The sequence below is a fragment of the Gracilinanus agilis genome, chromosome 3 (assembly GCF_016433145.1).
Source record: "Gracilinanus agilis isolate LMUSP501 chromosome 3, AgileGrace, whole genome shotgun sequence".
NCBI classification, from domain to species: domain Eukaryota; kingdom Metazoa; phylum Chordata; class Mammalia; order Didelphimorphia; family Didelphidae; genus Gracilinanus; species Gracilinanus agilis.
The window spans coordinates 149,143,235-149,166,975 of NC_058132.1; the positions used below are offsets into that span (position 1 = coordinate 149,143,235).

Consider the following 23,741-nt stretch of genomic DNA (forward strand, 5'->3'; position numbering starts at 1 on the left):
CTCTCTCTCTCTCTCTCTCTCTCTCTCTCTCTCTCTACATATATATATATATATATATATATATGTGTGTGTGTGTGTGTGTGTATATATATATCTTATATACATATACTTCCAAAAGTTGCATGTAGCAAAATTATGGACTTTCAGCATGAAAAAACAGGAACCATTAAAAGTATATAAAGTACAGTCTATTGAACATGAAGTTACTTTTTAACATTAAGAAAAATAAATTTTATCTATTTATATAAACCATAATAACAATAACCAATAAAAATTTTTGTCTACCAAAGTCCTCTGGATTCTCAAATGGTTCAACATCAGAAACTTATGACCTTATCAGTAGAAATGACATTAAATAGTTATGGTCATCTACTTTATACTACATAAGGGACTTGTATAGAATCAAACATGGGACTATTTCATCTGTCTTTAAGCAGAAACTGTCCAAATATATTCTCTTACATTAGAATGTGAAGACCTTGAAAGCAATAATCATCTTTTTTTTTCTACTTATTATACCCAGTGCTTTGCACATACTGGGTGTTTAATACATGTCTTATTTATTTATTCATGATAAACATTGTAGAAGTGAAACAATACAGTCTCATCATTTCATCTAAAAATACCAATACATGATTTCTAAAACCTAGAATCATTGCGATCCTTTGAATTTCTTCCCCTTATGCTATTATTATTGTTTTGCAATTGAAGAAACTGGGGCAAACAGAGATTAAGTGACTTGCCCAAGTTCAGACAACTTTTGAACTCAAGTCTTCTACCTTCAGGCCCAGTACCATATCCAATGAACCAACTAGGTGCCTCAGATAACTGCTTATTAGATCTTGTGTCAGCTTAAACCCTCCCCCAACAAAAGGGGGAGAGGGGATGATAAAAGCATTGTCTTTATATTTTTAAATTTATAATTATCAAAAATTTCAATTCTTCTCTATTGATAACTAGTTACGAATTTAGGGATGACAAAACCAGGTTCTAAATTCATAGTAAATGAATGTAAACAAAAGGACAATATAGTAATAAGGAAATATAAAGACCACCAAGGGAGCCAGCCTCCCCCACAAGAACTTTGAAATTCTTGAGAAGTTCTGGTCAATAAAGCAAGATTCTGGATGATTGATAAAGTATTTTGAATTCAACACAAAAAGAGATATGTGGCTATTACAATAATCTCATGATTATTGTAATAGCCTACTTTTATTGTAACACCTACTAGGTCCCAAACTCTGGATCCAAAAAAAAAAAAAAATTATTAGGGAAAGTCCTGTACCTAACCTCAAGGGATTTACCAAGTAATGGGGGAAAGCAAGTATAACCAAGGCAATTATAGGAAGAGGAAATAACTGTTGGGATGATAACAGTTCTAGCTTGTATAGGTAGTTGTGTTTGAAATGTATATCCAGGTTCTTACAGTTTGTGCTAAGGACCTGGGGGGAAGAGAAGAGAGAGGGGGAAGGAAAGAAAGGGCCAATGGAAGGGAAGGAAAGAAGGTGGGTAAATGTCAAAGTACATGAAAAAACTAATTTATCTGGTTGGGAAAGTTAAGTTTGGAGCCAGATCATGAAGACCTATAAATACCAAATGAAAGTATATTTGATCCTAGACGTGAAAGAAACACAGGAGCTTAATGAGCAAGGAAAACATGTTAGTTTGGAGAATCACACTAGCCAACTGTGGAGAATGAAATAAAAAGAGGGAAAACATTTTAATCAAGTAGAACAACAGGAAGTCACTATAATAGTGCAAAGAGATTTGTACAGGAAGAATCCAGAAGATTTAGTAACTGGTGGGAATTAGGGAGTGACAAGTAAAAGCTGAAGAGTGAGGAATGTCATCCTCAGATTCAGACATGTTTGTGGAACATAAAGAGTTTATAATGTCCATGAAGAACTGATGAAAAAAAAACTACTTCTAAAAGAGAGAGCCTAGGAGGCAGCTGGGCAGGTCAGTGGACTGAGGCCTTTGTAAGGAGTCTGGCTCAAGAGGATATGGTTCTTAATAAAGTAGAACAGGATAGTCAAAAAAAAGTTAAGTTGGGGGGAGGGGGGTAGAAAGGGGAGGGCAGCTGAGTGGCTCAGTGGATTGAGAGTGAGGCCTAGAAACAGGAGGTTTCAAGTTCAAATCTGGCCTCAGATACTTCCTAGCTATGTGACCCTGGGCAAGTTACTTAACCCCCATTGCTTAGTTAGCCCTTACCTGCTCTTCTTGCCTTTATTGTATTGATTCTAATACAGAAGGTAAGGGTGTTAAGAAAAAAATAGTCATACTGACAGTAAAGAAATACCTTCATCCAGTTCCTCTGATTCAAGATACCATTATTATTCTACTATACTAACCTTGACTTATTTATTATGTGAGAATCTATGTTTCCCAAAATAATTTTGTTTCTATAAAGTTTCTTAATTTCATGTAACCAATATAAATCTTTTTTCTCTAAATAGCTCTATCCTTTCATTAAAATTCATGAAACCATGGCTATGAAAGGTGACTGATCTCATTCTCTTCAAAAAATTTAAAGGTATGACCATTAATATTTAGTTCACATTTATTTTTTGAGTTTATTATGGCATATGATTTAAGATGTAGATCTAAAACTAATTTCTGACAGATGAGTATTCCCAGAATTCCTGTCAAATTGGGAGCTCTTTCCTAATTTAATACAGGAACAAGTAAATGGGGAGGGGTTATCTTTGTATGGACCTGATTAAAACATATAGGCAATTAGTAAAATTTTTAAATTAAGTCATTCCTCAATAAATGGTCAAAAGATAGGAACAAACAGGTCATGAAGGAACTACAAATCCTTACCAACAATATGCAAGAACTCTCTAAACAATAAATAATTATAAAATGCAAATCAAGATAATTCTGGTTTCAACTGACACTAAGTAAATTTAAAGATAAAATTATTATAGCAGCTGTGGTACCACAGAACACCAACACATTATGGGAGGAGCTACAAACTGAATTAACAATTGGGGGGGAGGAGTGGAAGAACAATTAGAATGTTGGGAATATGTCTATATGCTTTGGTCTAAAGATTTCACTGCTAGGAATATACCCCAAGGAAATTCGTGACAAAAAGAAAATTTCCCCAAGAATACCAAAATGTTGATTGTTGTAATTTTTGCTGTAGCAGAGATCTAAAAACAAAGTACTCCTCTCAACTATAGATTACCTAAGTAAACAGAGTTACATGGAAAAAAGGAATGGGGTTTGGAGTCAGGAGAGTTCAAATTTCACCTCAAATGCTTATTAGCTAAGATATGGGGGGAAGGAGGGTCTCATCCACTTAACCTCTTTGGGCCTCAGTTTCCTCATCTATAAAAAATGAGTTAAATGGCTCAATGACCTCTAAGATACACCTTTTCCTATGAATCTATGGCCTTACCTTCATATCACATAAAAAGCTATGAGAAACAATAAATACAATGAATAGATGAAGTAAGCAAAAGAAGAAAATAAAAAACACATAATGATTACAATAATGTAAATGAGAATAACAACTTCATCAAACAGAGAAAATGAATACTTGGAATTTTTATCATCCCAGTTTTGCCAAAGGAAAAAAAAAAAAAAGACCAGAAAATTTACCTCCTTTCCTTCTTTGCAGAAAGGGGAAACTGTGATTGTAGAATATTGTAGGTATCATACTTTTTTAATGTATTCAGTTTTGCTGGGGGGTTTCTTATAAAGGATGGCTCCATGGAAGAGATACAATGAAATGTGCATATTTAAGGAAAAAGATGTTTCTTAAATGTCTTAGTATATGCTATTTTATTTCATACTATTAAAAAAAAACAAAAAAACAAGAAAACTTCTACTTCAGAAAGGACAAGACTTGTTAAATCTTTTATTTATTTCAACTATATTATATTTGTTTAAATTTTTTACAGTGAAAGGAGTTGAATTGATAGAATGTTTGTGCCTAAAAATAATTACACAAAACAGTGTTGGGAGAAACGTGGAATTAATTTTTGACTATTGTTTCTAACAGTGAGTTTTACTTGTCATTTCACAATTTTCCTGCTTTTCTGCTTTCATCTTTCTAAAATACATTATTATATAGAATTCTTTGCTCTTGAGAGTATATTAATTTAATTAAGCTATATGTGATTATAATTTAGTTTGTCCCATCACACCATGGGTAAATTATCTCATTAACAAACAATCATTTGATGATCTAAGGCAGTGATGGCAAACCTTTTGGAAATGGGAATGCCTTGCCTACCCACCCACACACCCCCAACCCCCACACAGTGCCATGCCCCTCCCCCACACCAAGTGCAGGGCAAACCCTGTGCCCCCATGACCATCATACAAGGGGGAGGGAGAAAGTGCTTCCATCAGGCTACTAGATTCCTCTGCCTTTCTAATAACAAACTCTGGGTGGATGGAAGGCAGTTGCATGCCCACAGATAGCACTTTATGTGCCATAGGTTTGCCATCACTAATCTACACTATGGAGGTCTACAGGAAGATCAAAGAATATAATAGGGAATTGACAATTAGTTTTTCTTTTATAAAAATCTTCTCAGGAACACAAATCAAGTATTATACTCAGAAAGGACTCTTCTCTGAAATAGCCAAGAACTCAATATAACCATTTTCCCTACAATTCCTAATTAGATTTTCCCTACGATTCCTATTTAGATTTTCCTTTTATTTCCCTTCATTAGACAATCAAGCTGTTTTTAGGGTACTCCTAACAACAGTTCTACCTACAAATCCCTCATAACCTAAGTGACTTTCAACCAAATATAAAAATGAAAATTTTAGAGAATTTCTTCTTCTATGGATGCCTACCAAAAACATTTGCAGTTAAAATATTAAGTAGAAATGAAGTCTTTATACTTTTCAAAATCTAATAGATAGTGTTTGTCTTCCTCCCTAATTTGGAGGCAAGGACTATCATTCTTCTAAGGCCATCTGAGGTCCTTAAGCAAAGGTAAGATGTTGATTTGGATGTATTATGGAGAGAACTGCTACTGAAGTACAACTGAGGGCTCTCCTAATGCTGAAATTTGTGATCTACATATATACATCTTTTGGTTCTGTTAAGTATACTGCTTTTTTAACAGGAAGATTTTTCAGAAATTTAGGATTCACTTTAAAACATCTGTATGAAATGATATAGTGAATATAATGCAAAATGAAAAATGGAGTCTTAAACAGTGAGTTTCTAGACATCTCAAATCATTTCAAATACATTCTTAAATTAAGATTCTTTTTATTAAAACAATTACCTGTTTGTATTCGCTGACACAGCTTTGGCAGCAAAATCTTTTCTGCTGGCCATCAATGATAAGGACATTGTTGCCAGCACCTTTGCTAGGCAAGTACTCGCCACACTGTTCACAGCAATTCATTATTAAGCCATTTGCCATTCTATATCTATTAAAGCAGTGGTCACTACAGAGCTTATGCGTCATGTTTTTAAAGCTTACTTCATGGCGAATCTAAAAAAAAAAAAACGTAAGATGGCATTAAAGATGACAGTTGAAGAACACTAGCTATCATTAAGAACAGAAGATCTGTGACTTCTCTACCAAAAAACATGTCTAGGAATGATATTCAAAGAAGATTAGACCTACAAGGGAATATTTTTGAAGTAATTTAATTGAACTTCTCCATTTTAGAGATAAGGGAAGTGAGTACCCCCCAAAATAAAGTTAACTTGCCTATAACTGCACGACTAGTTGACTTCCACTCTCACAAAAAGCAATTGAAAATTGGTAGACAACCAACTGGCTTTGATGGGTATGGTGGTCCTGCCTAATAAGAGGAATGGACCAAGAATTCAGAAAATAAATAGTTTGAAGATTTAAAAAAAAAAACAAAACAGATACTAAACTAGAAACAAGGTGAAATATCATGTTCCACACATTTTTTAATGAATGAAAATATCTTAATTTAAATGCTTGATAATGTCCTTTCCTACGTAAATCCTAGGCAAAATCATTACTTAATCTCACTCTGATCCCGCCCTGCTACCAATTCTTAATTTACCCTTAACAAATGGGGAAGGGAGAAGAAAGAAGTGTGTGGGAATATGAGCAAGAAAACTACAGATTTTAATGAATACACTCGCACTCAAGAATTAATTTCCCAAGGAAAAAAAATTAAATTTCATATCCTTAACTAGAAAAAAGTACTACCTATTTCAGCCAAGTGGATAGTTACATGGTACCAATCAACTCTATCTTCAACTCAGCCTACATATTCCACTAGTATAGTACCTTGCTAACCAATTTCAAAAAATGTATACAAAACATAGAAGAGAGAATGTTGTAAAAAATAGAGCTTAGTTGACTATTTTGAAAAATACAGAATACAGACCTCTGTTAGTTTGCCACAGATTGTACATCTTGATTTATTTAAGAGTCCTTTTGAAGGATTCTGTTTGTCTTCATAGAGTGATAAGCATGAAGTACTACAGAATTCCTGGAAGGATTCACTTGAATCCACTTGAGCAACAATGGTACCTTTCATTGTTGTTATATCTCTAAAAAATAAAAAAGTGGGAAATTGTGCATCATGTTTTAAGTAATAATACAACATTATTGTTTTAAATTTTTACTACCCTCAAATATATACAAAATCAGCCAAACTCTACCAAAGAAGGTCCCAATACCATAGGAGTCTATGTGGAAGGATGCAATCAAAGAACAATTTTAAGATGTTGAGAGGATTGGGGGGTTAGAAGTAGCTAGATGGCTCAGTGGAAGAGAATCGGGCCTAAAAATGAGACTGGAAAAGAATTAGTAACCGAATTCCCCAAAACTAGTATCCATATTTTCTACTATAGAACATCACCTAATACAATTTGTTACTCAATAGTGCAATACAGAGAATAGCAATTAAATGACTTCTAAACTATTCAACTTAAAATAACTGTACTCACTTAGAATGAACAGGAAGAGCCTAGTCTGGCCTAACTATACTACATTTAACTTCTGAGTTCCGAGTTGAAATGGCATGGCAAGATAGCACCGATTCACAAGAAAAGTTAGAAAGTAAACATCACTTAAGATATAAATGGTCCTCAATATTGAATCTATGATTCAATGTTTTAAAATTAAATTGAAATTGTTGTTCAGTCATTTCAGTTGTATCTGACTATGAACCCATTTGGAGTTTTCTTAGCAAAGATCCTGGAATGGATTGCCATTTCCTTCTCCAGCTCAATTTACAGATGAGAAACTCAGGAAAACAGGGTTAAACTGATTTGCCCGGGGTCAGTTAGTATCTGAGGCCACTATTGAGCTCATAAAGATGTGTTACTGATTCTAAGCCCAGTGCTCTATATTCACTATGCCACCTACCTGCCTAAGTTCATTCCTACAATCTACATATATTCCTCTAAACTAATTTAAAAATATGCCAAACCAAAATTTTATCAAGTTTATAAATATATGTATCCTAGAGAACTACAAAATTTAATTTGCCATTAAGAATCCACTGAATGAAAAACACAGAAAACTCCAACTATCATCATAAAAGGACTACCCATACCACCATTCAACCAAATTCCAAAGACTTCTCTGTCTAAAGCAGCTTAAAGAAGAAACCAAGTTAAAAAAGACCAAGTTTCAAAGACTCTTTGGAAGCCACACTGACTGTAAATCCTCCAGCCAGGTCATACCTTGTGCAAGATTTTAGGAGACAGATATTGACCAGCAGAAGCTACATATATACTATACTGTATCTAAAATTTCATACTTTCCCCTGCCCAAAAACCATGCCTTACTCACCTATAGGTTGAGTAAAAAATAAAAGATCTCTTACTTTTTGCACATGACGCAGAGTTTCTTTGGAGCAGGCTTGTGTGAGAAAGAGGAAAGACAAGAAGTAGAGCAAAACAGATGAGCAGATCCTTTTCGTTGATAAGCAGTCTGTCCCTTCTGCAAAGGTTTTTTGCAGTTTGCACAAGTAACTTTAACTGGCTTTGTAGGTTGCTGTTGTGAGGGAGGCTGGAAAATCTGCTTAGGAAGTGAGGCCACTGGTGACAAAGAATCCACCCCAGGTTGCTTCTGGTTTCGGGGAAATGAAGCTGACTGAGAGATCCAGGAATCTTAAAGACACAACAAATATACAAAAATAACTAAAATAATTTTCAATTAAATCTAGATACCATAAAAATACTTTTAAGTTCTCACCAAATTGTAAGATTTAAGTAACTAACCATTCTTCTGAATGGCTTAAACCAGAAATATGCATATTAATAAAGCTGTATCTGCAATCCTTAAGCAATGCTTTACTAGGAATAATTAAGATTTAGGTATTAACTGAGAAGTCACCCTCCAATCAGATATTCATCATAAAGCATTAAAGTTGAAAGGAATATCAGGAATCATCAAATCCAAATCTCTCATGTTACATATTAGGAAATGAGGGGCTTGGGGGTGGAGGGGTGTTCCCCATGAAAATCTTTAGAAATGCTACCCCTAATGCTCTCCACTGAAAAATTTTCTTGTTATTGTACTAGAGTGCCATCATCATGGAACACTCACTGTGTTACAGAAGTTGTCAATAGGTTTTCACCCTGCCATGGAACTCCCTAAAAATATAAAATTGTTTTACCTTTTTTGCCTTTCTCATTAGCTCTCATTAATGTCAAAACTTTCTAGTAGCTTTCTCCTAACCACTTTAAATCTAATGTCCACTGCCTACTGTTGCTGCAAGTCAATACTTCTGCAGTCTACTATTGTGCTTCTCTTCCTTCATACTGCTATGTTAACTTTTTTTCTCCAGTACTTCTAAGTTTGGGGTTTTATTTTTGGTTTGCTTCTAAGTTTGTTTTCAAAGGGCCACCCCTTTTACAAATACCACCAGCCAACAACAGGACTCTTTTATAGCAGGCAAAGTTACTAATCAAACCATCTTAGAATCAGGTTTGCCATCATCTACTTGGTTTTATCATTGATGGGTACACTCAAATGCTGCTTCTCTCTCTCTCTCTCTCTTTCTCTCTCTCACTCATCCACGCCATACACAAGGTGGAAGGATAGAGCAGGGAGGTAAGTCTCCCTGTGTGTGTGTTTGGGGGGGGGGGGGGGGGGGGAGGGGGAGAGTCTGTGTTCCAGCCCATTTTAAAGACAAGTACTCTAGGAAAGCTAATGTTACTGACAAATTTTTTTACAAGCATTTTGAAAACAGAAATTATAAACACTATGGTAAAAATATGTGTATAATCTAAGATCAAAATTACATTGTTTCCATATCACCAAGAAAAGCTATTAAAAGTGCTATCATAGTTTTATGGAGGAAAGGGGAAAGTCTCTAAAAAAAAAGTCTTAACTAATTTAACATGCTTACTAAGTTTTAATTATTAAGGAATTAAACTTTTCCTGTTAGCATATTTGGAGTAATTCATAAAAATAATTACAATAACAGCAGCTCTATAATCAGTATTCTTGTTTCCAATTAGATTCAGCAACTCATTCTCTGTACTCCTATCTTGCTTTGAGTAACTGAGCTCTCAGACTTTCCCCATCCAAAAACAATTTTATATTCTAAAGACATAATGGATGTTAAGAGCTGGGAGGGGCCTTGGAAATCAAGGATCCGTCTTTCACCTCATAGCTGAAAAAAACGAACTGGAAAGCTAATAGGTCAAACATCACACAAACAATTTTAGTCAGGTGTCCTGGCAGAGTCCAGTTACTCATTCTCCTATGCAGCAATATTATTTCTCTCAGAATTTCTGATAATGTACAATGGGTTTCTAGAGATAGGTTCTTTAGTTGTACCTTCTGAATAAAGGGGTATCAATGAGATCCTGGGTAATATATACAGCTTAATTTTAATAATGCCTGTGAGGCAAGGAAAAGACTTAAAAGATAATATCTAAGTCTTGCCCTAAATCTAGAATTCTAAAATTGCTAACTTCTATGTATAAGTAAAACATAGAATGTTTTTTCCTTTGTATATTTTAGCTCAAAGGACAATTCAAGACATACAAACTTCAATATATTACTTGAATTCTACCTATATTGACATACCTTGACATCTGAAAAGAACTTCTTAAAATTTTCTTCATAATGTCTCAGAGAACCTTTGCATTATAATACCCAAAAAAGGTTCAAGGCAAAATATCTTGCAATCACTACAGAAGTGATTATCTGAAGGTACCAACAATATTATTTTATTCTTAAACTCAACAGATTAAAGAATGTTATTAACACACAAAGCTAACAATTTATAAAACCAAAAATAGTTTTTGGTTAAATCTTAAAATATACAGATTTTGTCAGTCTTCAAACTGAAAAAAAAATCATAACTTTTCTTAGGAATTGGGGCCAATCCTGTGATTTAATCAAAATATTAAATTCTCAAATAAGAAAAACTCCCTCTTAACAACACAATGGTAAGCACCTCTCTGCAATATCTTTTCTTAAAGAATAGCTTAGGGTTCTAAAAAGTCCAGGGACACACATCCATTTTTTAAGAGAGGAAGTATTTGATCTCATATCTTCTTACTTAGGAGGTTGATACTATATTTCATTATTTCATAAGTGATATATAATATCATATATTTCATGACAATGAAATATATATTATAATTCATTATAATGAAATATAACGAAAACAAATAAATCCAGCTTAATATTACCTCCTTTACTTGAAAATTGGGTAATAGTTCTCTAGAATCCTATCATTAATAGAACATTATTAATACAAGCAATTTTCAAAAACATTTTCTCATGCTTTAATCACTCAACATTTATTTCATGAAATGATACAATGTAATCAATCAGGAAAACAAAATAGCACACTGAAACAATGTAAATGGAAAGAACAAGAAAGTCAAAAGCGAATGCTGTTCAATTATAATGATTAAGTACAAAAATCCCCCATCAAAATCTATCTCCTCCTGCTCCATGAAGAGGAAATATGGGAGAAGAATACTACATTATCAGATTTGGTTGATGAGTTGGATACATTTCAAATAATTTTTTTCTTTTTTTTTCCCTCCAATAGAAGTCAGGACCTCTAGAGGAATGAGGGGAAAGACTAGGAAATACAGGTGACACAAAAAGAAAATGTAATTACTAAGTCTGCACTTTCTATTTCATCAGAAAGTGGATCTCAGTTAGTTATTATGGAACATAATCAATTGACCAAATAAAAAAATGAGTTTTAGGTATAACGATGATTATTAGATGTGAGTAATGAAATCCCCACATCCAAAAAGAGGTGCCACAATTCATAAATACAGATAAGCTGTCAAAAATTTCTTCCCCTGTTGAATAAAGAATGCATTTTAGGAGCAGTTATGTGGCTCAGTGGGTTGAGAGCCAGGCCCAGAGACAGAACTTGGGTTCAAATCAGGCCTCAGACACTTCTAAGCTGTGTGACTCTGGGCAAGCCACTTAAACTAGCCCTTGTTGTTCTTCTGTCTTAGAACTGACTACTAAGCCAAAAGGTTGTTTCTTTTATACAGTAGGAATGGGATAACAACTTTAAAGAACATGAATTTGATTAGTGAAAAATCAGCTTTAAATCATCTTCACAAACAAAGGCTCAAACAGAACAAGATCAGTTAATAAAAAATATCACTTCCCCCCCTCAATTACCCATATTAATTATGGGCACAGATACTTGACTTACATTAAAGTTCGTTTTGTTCTGATATTAATATGAATATGTCCAATTCTTTAAGAATTCATAGGAGAATTATTCTGATTTTCTCCTCAGACTTCACACCTCAATTTGTTTTATTTCTCTTTCTTATTTAATTTCCATTTTATTTATCTAAATTCTGTTCACTGGCCAAGGCAGGCCAATCCATTACTCAGTTGAAAAAAAAAGTCCAATCTAAGTTTAAACTCTTCCTCAGCAATATTAACTGAATATGTTGCCTTTCCTCAGATTTAGGCAAAAGGAAAGCCAAAAAGAGTAGCAAAATATTTGAAATATTATCTTAAATACAATAGCATTATCTCAGCTGGTAATCCTTATTATTTTTATCCATAAAAAATTACCAAATATACCTAAAAAGTAGTAACACTGAGGTTACTACTCTTTCTTCTCTGACACAAAAAATATGAAAAAGGTGATTATTAATTGGGAAAATGGATTTAAAAAACTAGGCATAGGATAAAGAATCTCCTTTTTTTCTTCTCATTATTTTACTTCAGTGGAAAACTTGTAGCTATTTGATTTGGAAGCAAACTTTCAAAAAAACTATTTGCTTTCTGTCAAAAACCAGTAACAATTTAAGGAGAAACTAAATTTTCATTCTAAAAGTAAAAACAAGGAACCGAATATAATAGTCAAAATAAGTACTTTTTCCTTCACAATTTCTATCCAACCATTGTTTTATTTGGAGACAAAGATAGATTATTGACAAACTATGAAGCTAAGCATCAAATCTATGATTTCTAAAGTGAAATACTTTAGACATACATGTAGGTTTTAACATGGACAATTGATAAATTTTGGAAGAATAGCTAGAATTGAAATTTTTCTTTGTCAACTAAAACTGAATTTTAAGAATAAGTCACTAAAAAGGTCAAAAAAGTTTCATATTCTTAAAAGAAAGAAAAAGCACTAAATTTGGCAAATGCAAAAACAATGTTAATCTAAAAATATAGGAACTACAAAACTAAGGTGTAAGGAAAAGCTTACATAACTATAAGAAGAAACTACAATTGCATGCCATTAAAGTTAACACTTACCAGGATTATGATGAGTTGCAGATTCTCCATTCTGAAAAACGTCTCCTGCCACATTCATTCTACCAGGATTAAAAGGTCCTACTCCAGTCTTGGTCTGTGAAGTTAAAGATGGGGTGTATGTTTGTATATTAACACCAAAATTACTTGACTGCAGTCCGTTAGAGACATCTCCCAAGTTGGTATTCTGCAGTGATGTTACATGTGTAATCATTAAGTTCATATCACGCCCATCAGTATTTTCTAATTGGCCATCATTCACTGAGCTTATACCTGTTTCTAATGTAGTAACATTAGCAATCTGAATTTCAGAGTCTGGTTCTGTGGTGATACCACTATTACCCATTCCTGCATTTACCTTACTTCTTGAAAAACTGGAAGCTGAGAAATCCAAATCATTGGTTCTGTTTTTAGTCTCAGGAAGTCTCCGTTCAATAAAACTGGAAGCATTTTTCTCTTGACCTTGATTTGTCTCAATGTCCTCTTCATCATCAATGATAATTGTCTCACTTATACTTCCCTTCTGAGAAGTCAAATCTTTTGAGGAAGAAAGCTTAGAATCATTTCCTTGTTGCTCTTCATTTTTTGATGATGTAAATGTGATGTTTCTTTGATCAGATACCACTGGGGCAGCAGTTGGTGGGGGTTGTATAGGTTCAATAAAAACAACATCATCATCATCTTCTACTGATGTGTTCTGAAACTTATTAGATCTAGAAACTAAAGAATTGGTTGGACCTCCAAATGAATTTCCTACATTTGTGAGACTAGTTGCCATGGCTGTAGTCCCTAATAAAACAGGAGTCTGTTCCGTCAATTCTAATCCTCCCACTGAACTTGTGTCCATTCCAGAGGACCTGTTGGGAAGAATGAGGAAGGAGAAAAAGATTGTATACCTCAGTATAATAATACAACTTTTCTTAAAACAAAAGTTAATACTGAAAATTAAAAATTTCGCTTTTTTCTTAAATTGGAACTATTTCTGAACAAACTCCCTGTACTATTATTATCTTGAGCTCTGCTATGTGAAATTCACCTATTCACTTTTCAATAGAATACAAATTGAGTAATATCATGAAGTCATTACCTTCATAAATGTACTAATAACTGATTGTACACACAAATAAGATAGTGCAATGTATTTGTGGAAACATCATAGAGAACACATTTTCTAGATAATGGAAATAAAATGAAAACAGAAGGGGCTTTTTTGTTTCGCTTTTAAATCTTGGAAATGGAAAATAACTAAGAAATCTAATTAAAGGATAAAGAGATCCAAGTGCCCTTATTCAATGAAGTCAGAAAAGGAGATGGCCTGTCCTTATTATACCAACTCCCAACTTTTGTGGTATTGCAAATATTTTTCAACTATATTTGATGCTTTTCCTAATATGCTTTTTCCTTACCCTGATGTTTCCATTTTCACCAATTTTTGGACATCTAGTCTAGCCTTCTATCTCCTATATTAAAATTCTAAACACTTGTTCATACACGTTTAGTTTATAGACAATAAATAATTAAAATAGTGTCCATGTTTTTAAATACAAGCAATTCCAAAAGACATAGACATTTACTATGAAGTCAACTAATTTAATGTTAGTATAAAACTTTCTATAGTAAAAGATTGGGGGGGGGGGGGAGAAGGGCAGAGCCAAGAGGGTGATGTTAATAGCAGGGAAATCGCAAAGTTGCTTTGAATAGCCTTCCCAACCTATCTTTTAAAAGCATCTCAAAAGGACAAAAGTCAAAGCAGGGAGAGCAACAGGGCCCACCCACTGAACACAGCACAAAAAAGTGAGCAGAGAGGGGAGATTTTCACCTTATAAGGGGGGCAAAACTGCAAAAGAAAAAGCTCAGGCCAACCACCTGCACCCTGACCTAGGTGCCAGATGCAGAACCAGGGCCTGGACAACCTCAGGATTCTAGGAAGGGGGCTAAATTAAAGAAAAAGCACAGACCCAGGAGGTTCCAGACCCAGGCAGTGAGAATCAAAGCTTACTAGCAAGGGGCTCACTCCTCAGACCTCTGAAGGAAGTAAAGATAGCCCCAAGGCAAAGCCCTGGGGGAAGAGAAGCTAAAACAGAAATAACCAGCAACTTGCATGACTCTCAGTCCTCCAGCTGAAAAATGAGCAGCAAAGAAAGCTCTGACCTTAGAAAATTTCTACCAAGAAAAAGAGCAAAAAACAGAAGCATCAGGAGAGGGTGAGAAATAAGCAATACGTGCAAACTCTTCCCCCCACTCCATCTCCCAAAAAAGGAAACTGGTCACAAACTCTGGAGGAACTCAAAAAGGAGTTTAAGAATCAAGTAAGAAAAATATAAGGAAAAAAATTGGAAGGGGGAAAAGAAATAGAAAGTAATGCAAAAAGAAAATATCTTAAAAGGCAAAATTGGGCAAATGGAAAAAGACACAGAAATCAAAAAGAAGTAATAAGCAGATTAAAAACCAGAATTGGCCTGCTGCAAGAATAGGCAAAAAAAAAAAAAAATCAACAATGAAAAGTGTAACATAAAAAGCAGAATAGACCAAATCAAAAAGGAAAACCAAAAGATCATGGGTGAAAATCAGGCTTTAAAGACTAGAACTGGGCAAGTAGAAGCTAAAGATTTCACAAGACAATAAGAAATAATAAAAGAATGAAAAAAATAGAAAACATGAAATTTATCATTGAAAAAAACAACTGACCTAGAAAATAGATCCAGGAGAGACAATTTGAGAATTATTGGACTACCTGAAAGCCATGACCAAAAAAAAAACTTTAGACATCATATTACAAGAAATTAACCAAGAAAAACTGCCCTGATATTCTTCAACAAGAGGACAAAAAAAAAATTTGAAAGAATCCACAGATCGCCTCCTGCAATAAATCTCTATATGACAACTCCCAGGAAAGTTATAGCCAAATCCAAGGGCTTCCAGTAGCCAGAAAGAAACAAATCAGATATCACGGAGCCCCAGTCAGGATTACACAAGATCTGGCAGCTTTCACACTGAAGGACTACAAGACTTAAAATATATTCCAGAAGGCAAGAGAACTGGGTCTACAACCAAAAATCACCTACCCATCAAAACTGACTATATAGTTTCAGGGGAAAATATGGGCATTTAATAAAACAGATTTCCAAGCATTTTTGAAGACCAGAATTAAACAGAAAATGTGATGCCCAAATACAAAATTCAAGATAACCATAAAAAGGTAAATAAGAAAGAGAAAAAAAATTAAGGGGGGCAGCTGGGTAGCTCAGTGGATTGAGAGCCAGGTCTAGAGACAGGAGGTCCTAGGTTCAAATCCGGCCTCAGACACTTCCCAGCTGTGTGACCCTGGGCAAGTCACTTGACCCCCATTGCCTACCCTTACCACTCTTCCACCTATAAGTCAATACACAGAAGTTAAGGGTTTAAAATAAAAAACAAACAAACAAACAAACAAACAAACAAATAAATGAATGAATAAATAAAGAATTAAGGGCTTCCATATGGTCACATTGATTATATTCCTATATGGAAAAATTATATCTTTAACTTAAAAATTATTTTCATTATCATAATTGATAGAAGAAATACACATAGGCAGAGGGTGTGGTATTAAGCTATTTGGTCTATGTAAAAAAAATTAGGGGAGGGAAGATTGTTCAAAGAGAAATGCAAAGGAAGTGGTAAAAATGGGATAAATTATGGCAAATGGGGGTGGGGGGGTAGAGAATACTATTACAAGAAAGGGAGAATGAGGGTGGTGACAGGTAATACTTAAACCTTACTCTCATTGGAATCAGTTCAGAGAGAATAGCCAGATGATTTAGGGTATAGAATCCTATCTTACTCTATAGAGAAGTAGAAGGGAAATAAGGAGGGGTGGGTATGGGGAGGGGAGTAATATAACCCAAGGAAAAGTTGGGGTGAGGGAGGGGTGATTAAAAGATCCTAAAGAAAAGTAGGAAGGGAATGAGAAGGGAGGTGCTGGGAACTGGAGTAAAATAAGGGAGGAGGAAAGGGAGACTGATTAAAATCAAAACACCAGTGTGGAGAGAAAAAGGGAAACAAGAAAGGACAGGATTAAAAGACGAAATCAAAATGATGGGGAATACACAGATGGTAACCATAACTGTGAATGTGAATGGGATGAACTCACCCATAAAAAGAGAAGCAGATACAGAGAGGATTAAAAATCAAAATCCCACCATATGTTGTTTATAAGAAACACACATGAGGCCTGTGGACAGGCATAGGGTAAAGCTAAAAGAAGCTGGAGCATAATTTATAGGGCATCAACCAAGAAAAAGAAGACAGGGGTAGCAATCATGATCTCTGACAAAGCTAAAGCAAAAGAAGATCTGATTAATAGAGATAAGGAAGTTGATTACATCTTGATAAAAAGCAGTGTAGACAATGAAGAAATATCAGTAATATATATGCACCAAATGGTATAGCATCCAGATTTTTAAAGAAGAAATTATTGGAGTTTGATGACGAAGTAGATAGTAAAACTATACTAGTAGGGGATTTCAACCTTCCCATCGGATCTAGATAAATCAAATCAAAATATAAATAAGAAGAGAAGTGAATAACATTTTAGAAACATTAAAAGAGTTAATAAGATATCTGGAGAAAAGTGAACAGGGATAAAAAGGAAGATATGCCAAAAATTTTATCAGGAAAAGTACATTTTAGGAAGACACAGTCACAAAGTAAATTTTTTTATTAAGTACCCTGTTCTAAAAACATATTGCATTTATGTTTTTAAAAACCAGCACCTAACAACATGTCCTTTTAACAAGAGTACACATATAATTTTAAAGCAAAATGCTCAATATAAACTTAAGCTGTTATTAATAAATATTTGTTATGACAAAATATTAAGCTTCCACTAAAAGGAAAAAACTTGGGCCTGTGATTTCACTGATATAAAAGTGGGGAATCTATGAATGCAAATAGGTAAATTCTAGAATTTCTAACCTTGGCTTCGGAGAGAGTACAACTTGTCTGGAGGTTACACAGACACTATAGATTGGAGCAGGAATTAAACCAAATTCCTTCTGAGATGAACTAGCAATCCAATCTTATCTATACCAGAGGGACGCAACATTTCTTGTTCCACAAACCATCTTCAACATCAACAATCTATTGTGACCTACCCACCCAGACTAATTTAATATATTACAAACCATCTTCATCATCAACAATCTATTGTGACCTACCCATCCTGACTAATTTAATATATTACTACTTCTTTTAGATTTATTAAATGCTTACAAAACCTACACTACTACAAGTATTGCTGCTACAAGGTCCAAATTTAAATTTCAATAATGCTTCAAAAACATGCATATGCCCTATCACCACAGAGAAAAAACATCTGTAACATAACTGGACAATTATTAAATCCTTAAGGTGCCATTAAAATATCTTAAGCACAAACCCCTTGGACCACCATTATGAACTTCCAAAGAATTCTCAAACCACTTACTCAATTGGAACAAATTATACACAAATACAAATATATTTATATTTGCTCTATATAAAGTCTTCAAACTTTTTTGATCATACAAACCCCTATCAGAAAAATTTTAAACAAAATTCTAATACTAGAAATTAATGGTTGTCAGTGTTGAATAAGATAACTCTCCAAGTTATATAAATACAAAGGGAAAAAATTACAAAGTTGAAAGCTTACTAAATCATGATTCTTGTTTTCCAAACACAGACATGCAAAAGTTTTAGTTGAAATTAAGGTAGTAAAAGTGAATCTTTGCTGATATAGAGTGGATGAGTCAAAGAAGTTCAGTCAGCTCATGGGATCTGCTGAGAACAGTACAGCTTCCAGATGAGGAAGAATAATACAATGTTAAGAGTGTCTGGCAAGATGGCTGAGAACTCCCTGGTTTTTCTGGAGTTAAATGAACTTCTTCATCTGTTATCAAGTTGCCCAAACACTTTGGGGAAAGACTTGCAGACCTGAGAGTTATAACAAATAACATCAACAAAATTTCTTTAAAAGAAAAAAGGAAATGAATACTTTCAAATTATAATAATCAAGCTTGATTCCAAAGAAGAAGGGTAGAAAGTACAAACATATCCCACCCCACAACTCTTCTGCAAGTAGATTTGGGACCATAAAATATGTCCATTTTCCTCACACATACATCAGAGTTTTGCTGAATTTTTTTCTTTTTATCCTCCTTTTTAAAAAATTCTGCCATAAGAGGTGACTCTCTGGGAGGAATGGGATATGAGGAAAAGGGATATAGAAGGAAATCTAAGTTAAAGAAAAATAAAAAACATTAACATAAATCTTATTTTTAAGAAGCAGGTTTGAAGTTGATATTGGTTTGGGATAAAAGTTAAAATATTTTTTTAAACTACCACCATCATTCAAAGAGAAATAATTCACAAGTTTACAACTAATAAAGGAGCTAAGAATTAGACACAAAAAGCTATGTTAAGCCAAAAAGTTAAGATTTAGAGACAACTATGGAATTCAGAGGACAAAAATATTAGGGAGATGGAAAAGGAAGAAATGAATAGTATATGGGATATTACACTTTATTCTAAAAAGTATACTTATGTATGTTATCTCAGTCATTTTTTGTCTTTATATTTCCAACATTGAGCACATTGCTGGGAAAAAGGACTCAGTATATGCTTGTGGATTGATGGAGGTAGCTGGGCCTTGAAAGCTGTATAGGTATTTAAAAGGAAGGATTTCCAGGATGATGTGGAGGCATTCCCTTTGTAAGCAGTCTGGCTCAAGAGAATATGGTTCTTAATGAAGGATAACAGGATAGTAAAAAAAAAAAAAAAAAAGTTAAAAGGGGGGGGGGGCAGATGGTTGGCTCAATGGATTGAGAGAGCTAAGCCTAGAGATGGGAGGTCCTAGGTTAAAATCTGGCCTCAGACACTTCCTAACTGTATGGCCCTGGGCAAGTCACTTAATCCCCATTGCCTAGCCCTTACCACTCTTCTGCCTTACAATAATACACAGTATTGATTCTAAGAAGGAAGGTATGGGTTTAAAAAAAGGTTGTTTAGAAATAGGCTATAAGATACCTCAAATGCCACTCTAAGAAGTTTTGCCGTTATTCTGCAGATAACAGAGCATCACAGAACACTATGGGTTGGGTTCTTGCTTCCTTTCTGTATTTATTTTGAGAGAGATACTCTCAAAAGTTGAGTTAGGAAATGAAAACACTGTAAAAATCTGGTAGTCAAGAAGAGAAATGAAAATTAGAAAGTTTTGAGAAAATCAGTGTTTTTCATCCAAAAAGGAATTATCTTTGGACATTTTAGGCTTCAATAGTTATGGAGGTAGAAATTAAATATGGGGGGAGGCAGGTGCCAATACACAGTAATAATTAACAGAACAAGATGCCAACACAGAAGAGAGAGGAACTATCTACTTTATCCTCTGAAAAAGAAGAAAAGGACTAGATGGGTGGAAATATAGAAAAAGTTCTAAGATATAGGGAGAGGGAGTTTATGCTAGTGGAACAGGGAGACACAGCCTTTCACCCAACAGCACTAGGCACAGGGATTCTATGAATGATTATTGACAACTGTTACACACTTGTTGACAATTAATGGGGAGTGCTCCTGACTCTTCTGTTCCAAAAAAGGATCTATACACCTAAATCAAAGACTAACTCACTTTCAATGAATCCCTTTTCTCACAAAGCCCTCAAACCCAGGCCTCTATGCCCTTAAACATATGGATTTCCAATTTGCATACTCCTAAAATACTTCTAGACTCCTTAAAAAGGCATATGTCTATATTTGTTGCCCCTCTCACTTCAAATCTTTTTCAATCTAGCTTTCTAATTCAACTGTTATTTGAAACTCATTTTTCAAGGATATGAATGATTTAATTGCCAAATCTAATAGCCTTTTCTAAGTCCTAACTCTTCTCAACTTAGCTCCTGCTTATTACAACACGTTATATATAACCACCTCTTCCTAGATAGTCTCTCTTTTCTCTGGGTTTCCTGACACAATGTCCTAGGTACTACCAAACTAATCCTTTTCAGTCTCCTTTGCTTTCTCATCATTATACTAATCCCTGAGTATGGGTGGGAGTGTACAAAGTTATGCCCCTTTCTCCTCTCTATATAGATATTGTATTCTATTCTCTAATATTACATATTATATTGTATATTCTCTATAGATTTATATATTCTCTAGCAATCTCATCAAATACCATAAGATATGTGTGTATAAATGTATACAGACATATCCATACATTTACAAACATATGCATTCATTGTTTTGACTTTCACAACAACTGTAACAAAAAAGAAAAAGGCCAAATGATCATGCTCTGAAAATGTACAAAAAAAGAAACCAGAAAGAATCAAAGATAAAGGAGGGCAGTTCTGAACCTATATGTTGAATTTATCACAAAGCTTTTTAAAAGTCAAAGCATATGTACAAGAAATTCAATTTTATGCTCAAACCTTTTTTTCTATATAATTTATGGAAATACACATTTTATTTAATTTGTCGAGTTCAAAACTAAATATTTTTAAAAGGAAACATTTTCTGCTTTTAAAACTATCACTTTCGTCTAACAGATAATTTTCAAGAACTAAAAAAACTAAAATAGATAGTATTCCTTCTAAAATTCAATGATTTTCACTTTTTATCTTCCAAATTAGCTAAGTAAATGCATTTTAATTGCACTACATAGTATATGAAGATGTGATCCCAACTTAATTCTGCCAGACTACCAATTTTTCTTCTCAAATACTTTCTTCCTATGTAATTTACATTTTCTTACTCCCTGAACACTGGGTTGAATTAAATTATCCCCGGTTCTTCCTTGCCTAGTCTGTCCCATTGATCTACTTTTCTATTTCAGTAAAATTTGACAATTAATATTTTATTTAATTTAATAATGTTTAATATAGTTTGGAATCTAAAGTGCTCTTGATTCTCACGTATTTTTATTAATTCCCCTAATAGTCTAGATCTTTTGTTTCTTCAAATGTATTGTGTTAAAATTTTGTCTAGTTGTATAAAGTATCCTGTTCTGGTTACTTGATTTGTATAGCACTTAAATGTAGAAATTAATTTCCATAATATTGTAATTGTCATTATTTTGGCATTGCACAGCCATGAGGCACTGAATATTCCTATTCAGTTATTAATATCAAATTTTAACCATTTAACAAGGAAGGGGTGATTACAAAATATAAAAAGATCATTTCGATTACCTTCAAAACCTTTCATAAAATAAAATTAATTTAACAAGGACAAATTACTATGCTGAACAAAATACAAAGTAAGCAAAACCAGAAAAACAGTAAACACTATGACAACACAATTAAACTGAAGGGTGTCAAAATATGTTCCAATTACTCCTCCATCCTAAGAAGAAATATGAAGTATTTCCTTCTCTTCTTTGCAGAAAGAAAAGATATCTATGAGAACATACTATGAATAGTGTCATGTTAAGTCTTTCAGAAAATAATTTTCCCCTTCGTATTCTGTGTTACAACGAAGGCACGGGGTGGGGAATGGAAGAGAGAATACAAAATGAGATAAACAAATAAATATAGCAATAAAAAATTGTAAATGAGAAGTAACTATGGTATACAATTAAAAGAGTTGCAAACCAACCTCTTGAAATAATTGACATTGAAAAACAATAAAATGGTTGGAACAAACACCTACCAAATCAATTAGTACAATGAGTATGAAAATTCAACCAACACACTTGTTCTCAGTGAAAAATGAAACAAACTCCTTTGTAATAAATAAAATCTACCTCGTAAAACAGAAAAAAAAAAGGGGGGGAGGTGCATACAGAAAGCTTCAAAAAGGAACCAAATGAACCAGAATGCCAAGGACACTGAAGAATATGATTCCAAGAAGGACAACAAAGGCAAAGATGGTTGCACATGTAATTATCATCCAATTCCCTATGTTTCAAATAAGATAGGAAGACCAATTGAAGAAAATTAATCTAAAGAAAGATGACAATTCTGTTAACATTTCATTCTAATAACAATTCTCAAGCTATCTGATGATGGGAAATTTTAAATTGTTTGGGAAAAACTATGGGCCCTTAATTACTGACCCTCAAAAAATGCAACTAAGACTTTCCCGTACCTACAAAATCCCTTTGAGAATATTTTATACATATCTTGAGGACATCTTGATGAAAGCATGAAAATGGTACAGACAAGCACGCTTTATCATTAGCAAACATCTTATAGTAGGGAATATAAGCTCCCATTGTTTAAACTGCTTAACAGATCAACCATAAAAAAAGCATGTCCTTCTGGGAAGAAATGCCACCTCTAAAAGGTGGCAAACAAGATAGCAATCACACATGGCAAAAACCTTACAAGATTCCATCAAAGATTAATATTAACTCTCAACAATATTCTGATTATATCAAGCAAATAAAACTACAAAAAGTCATATGCTTGCAAAAGATGTTTACCACTATGATTCAGTATATCTAGTGTAGAAGTCCTACCATAGAGGGATTCCCCATAAATACTAATGTCCTCCAGATATTCCTGATTATAGATAGCATAATGCTGAATGCAAAGCATCAAGAACACTGTAGAACCACACATAATACTGTGCCTTATCCACAAAGGAAAAAATAAGTAGATGAAAAATGTCTACTGTTTAAACTACAATATTACAATCCATAGGGCTATAATATAAAATAAGTATACTTAATATCTAGACAGACACTTCAACTAAGCAATTAACAGGGAACAAAACTGAATAAGAGAGAAGACTAGATTTGCATTTAGGGAAGACACAGCACCAAGATTTTCCCTAAAGCAAAGGTTTATCTTCTAGCAAAGTAGCATAGGTATGCACCATAGAATACCACAATCTCCAAAGAATTAAAAGTTGTAGAAAACCCAAAAGACAATGAAAATAAATATCTATGTGAGTGTGAATAGGCTGTTTCTATGCCAAGAGTTCCCAAGCATGTTGGGTGGATCCCCTGTGAAAGATTCACATTTATCAAACAAGTTTTTTTAATGCTAGGACTGATTTACAAAAGGATATGAACAAGATTCTGCT

General features: G+C 33.8%; 1 protein-coding gene across 1 annotated transcript in view; it reads right to left on the reverse strand.

The window, feature by feature from the left end:
* Positions 1 to 23,741, reverse strand: part of ZMYM2 (zinc finger MYM-type containing 2) — an 87,459-nt gene that overhangs the window by 44,655 nt on the left and 19,063 nt on the right. The window contains exons 2-5 of the mRNA XM_044668309.1: positions 12,699 to 13,552; positions 7,804 to 8,089; positions 6,355 to 6,520; positions 5,262 to 5,474 (exon numbers count right to left, since the gene is read on the reverse strand). Coding sequence (XP_044524244.1) covers positions 5,262 to 5,474; positions 6,355 to 6,520; positions 7,804 to 8,089; positions 12,699 to 13,542 — 1,509 coding nt within the window. The 5' untranslated portion in view covers positions 13,543 to 13,552. The remainder of the gene's footprint in view (positions 1 to 5,261; positions 5,475 to 6,354; positions 6,521 to 7,803; positions 8,090 to 12,698; positions 13,553 to 23,741) is intronic.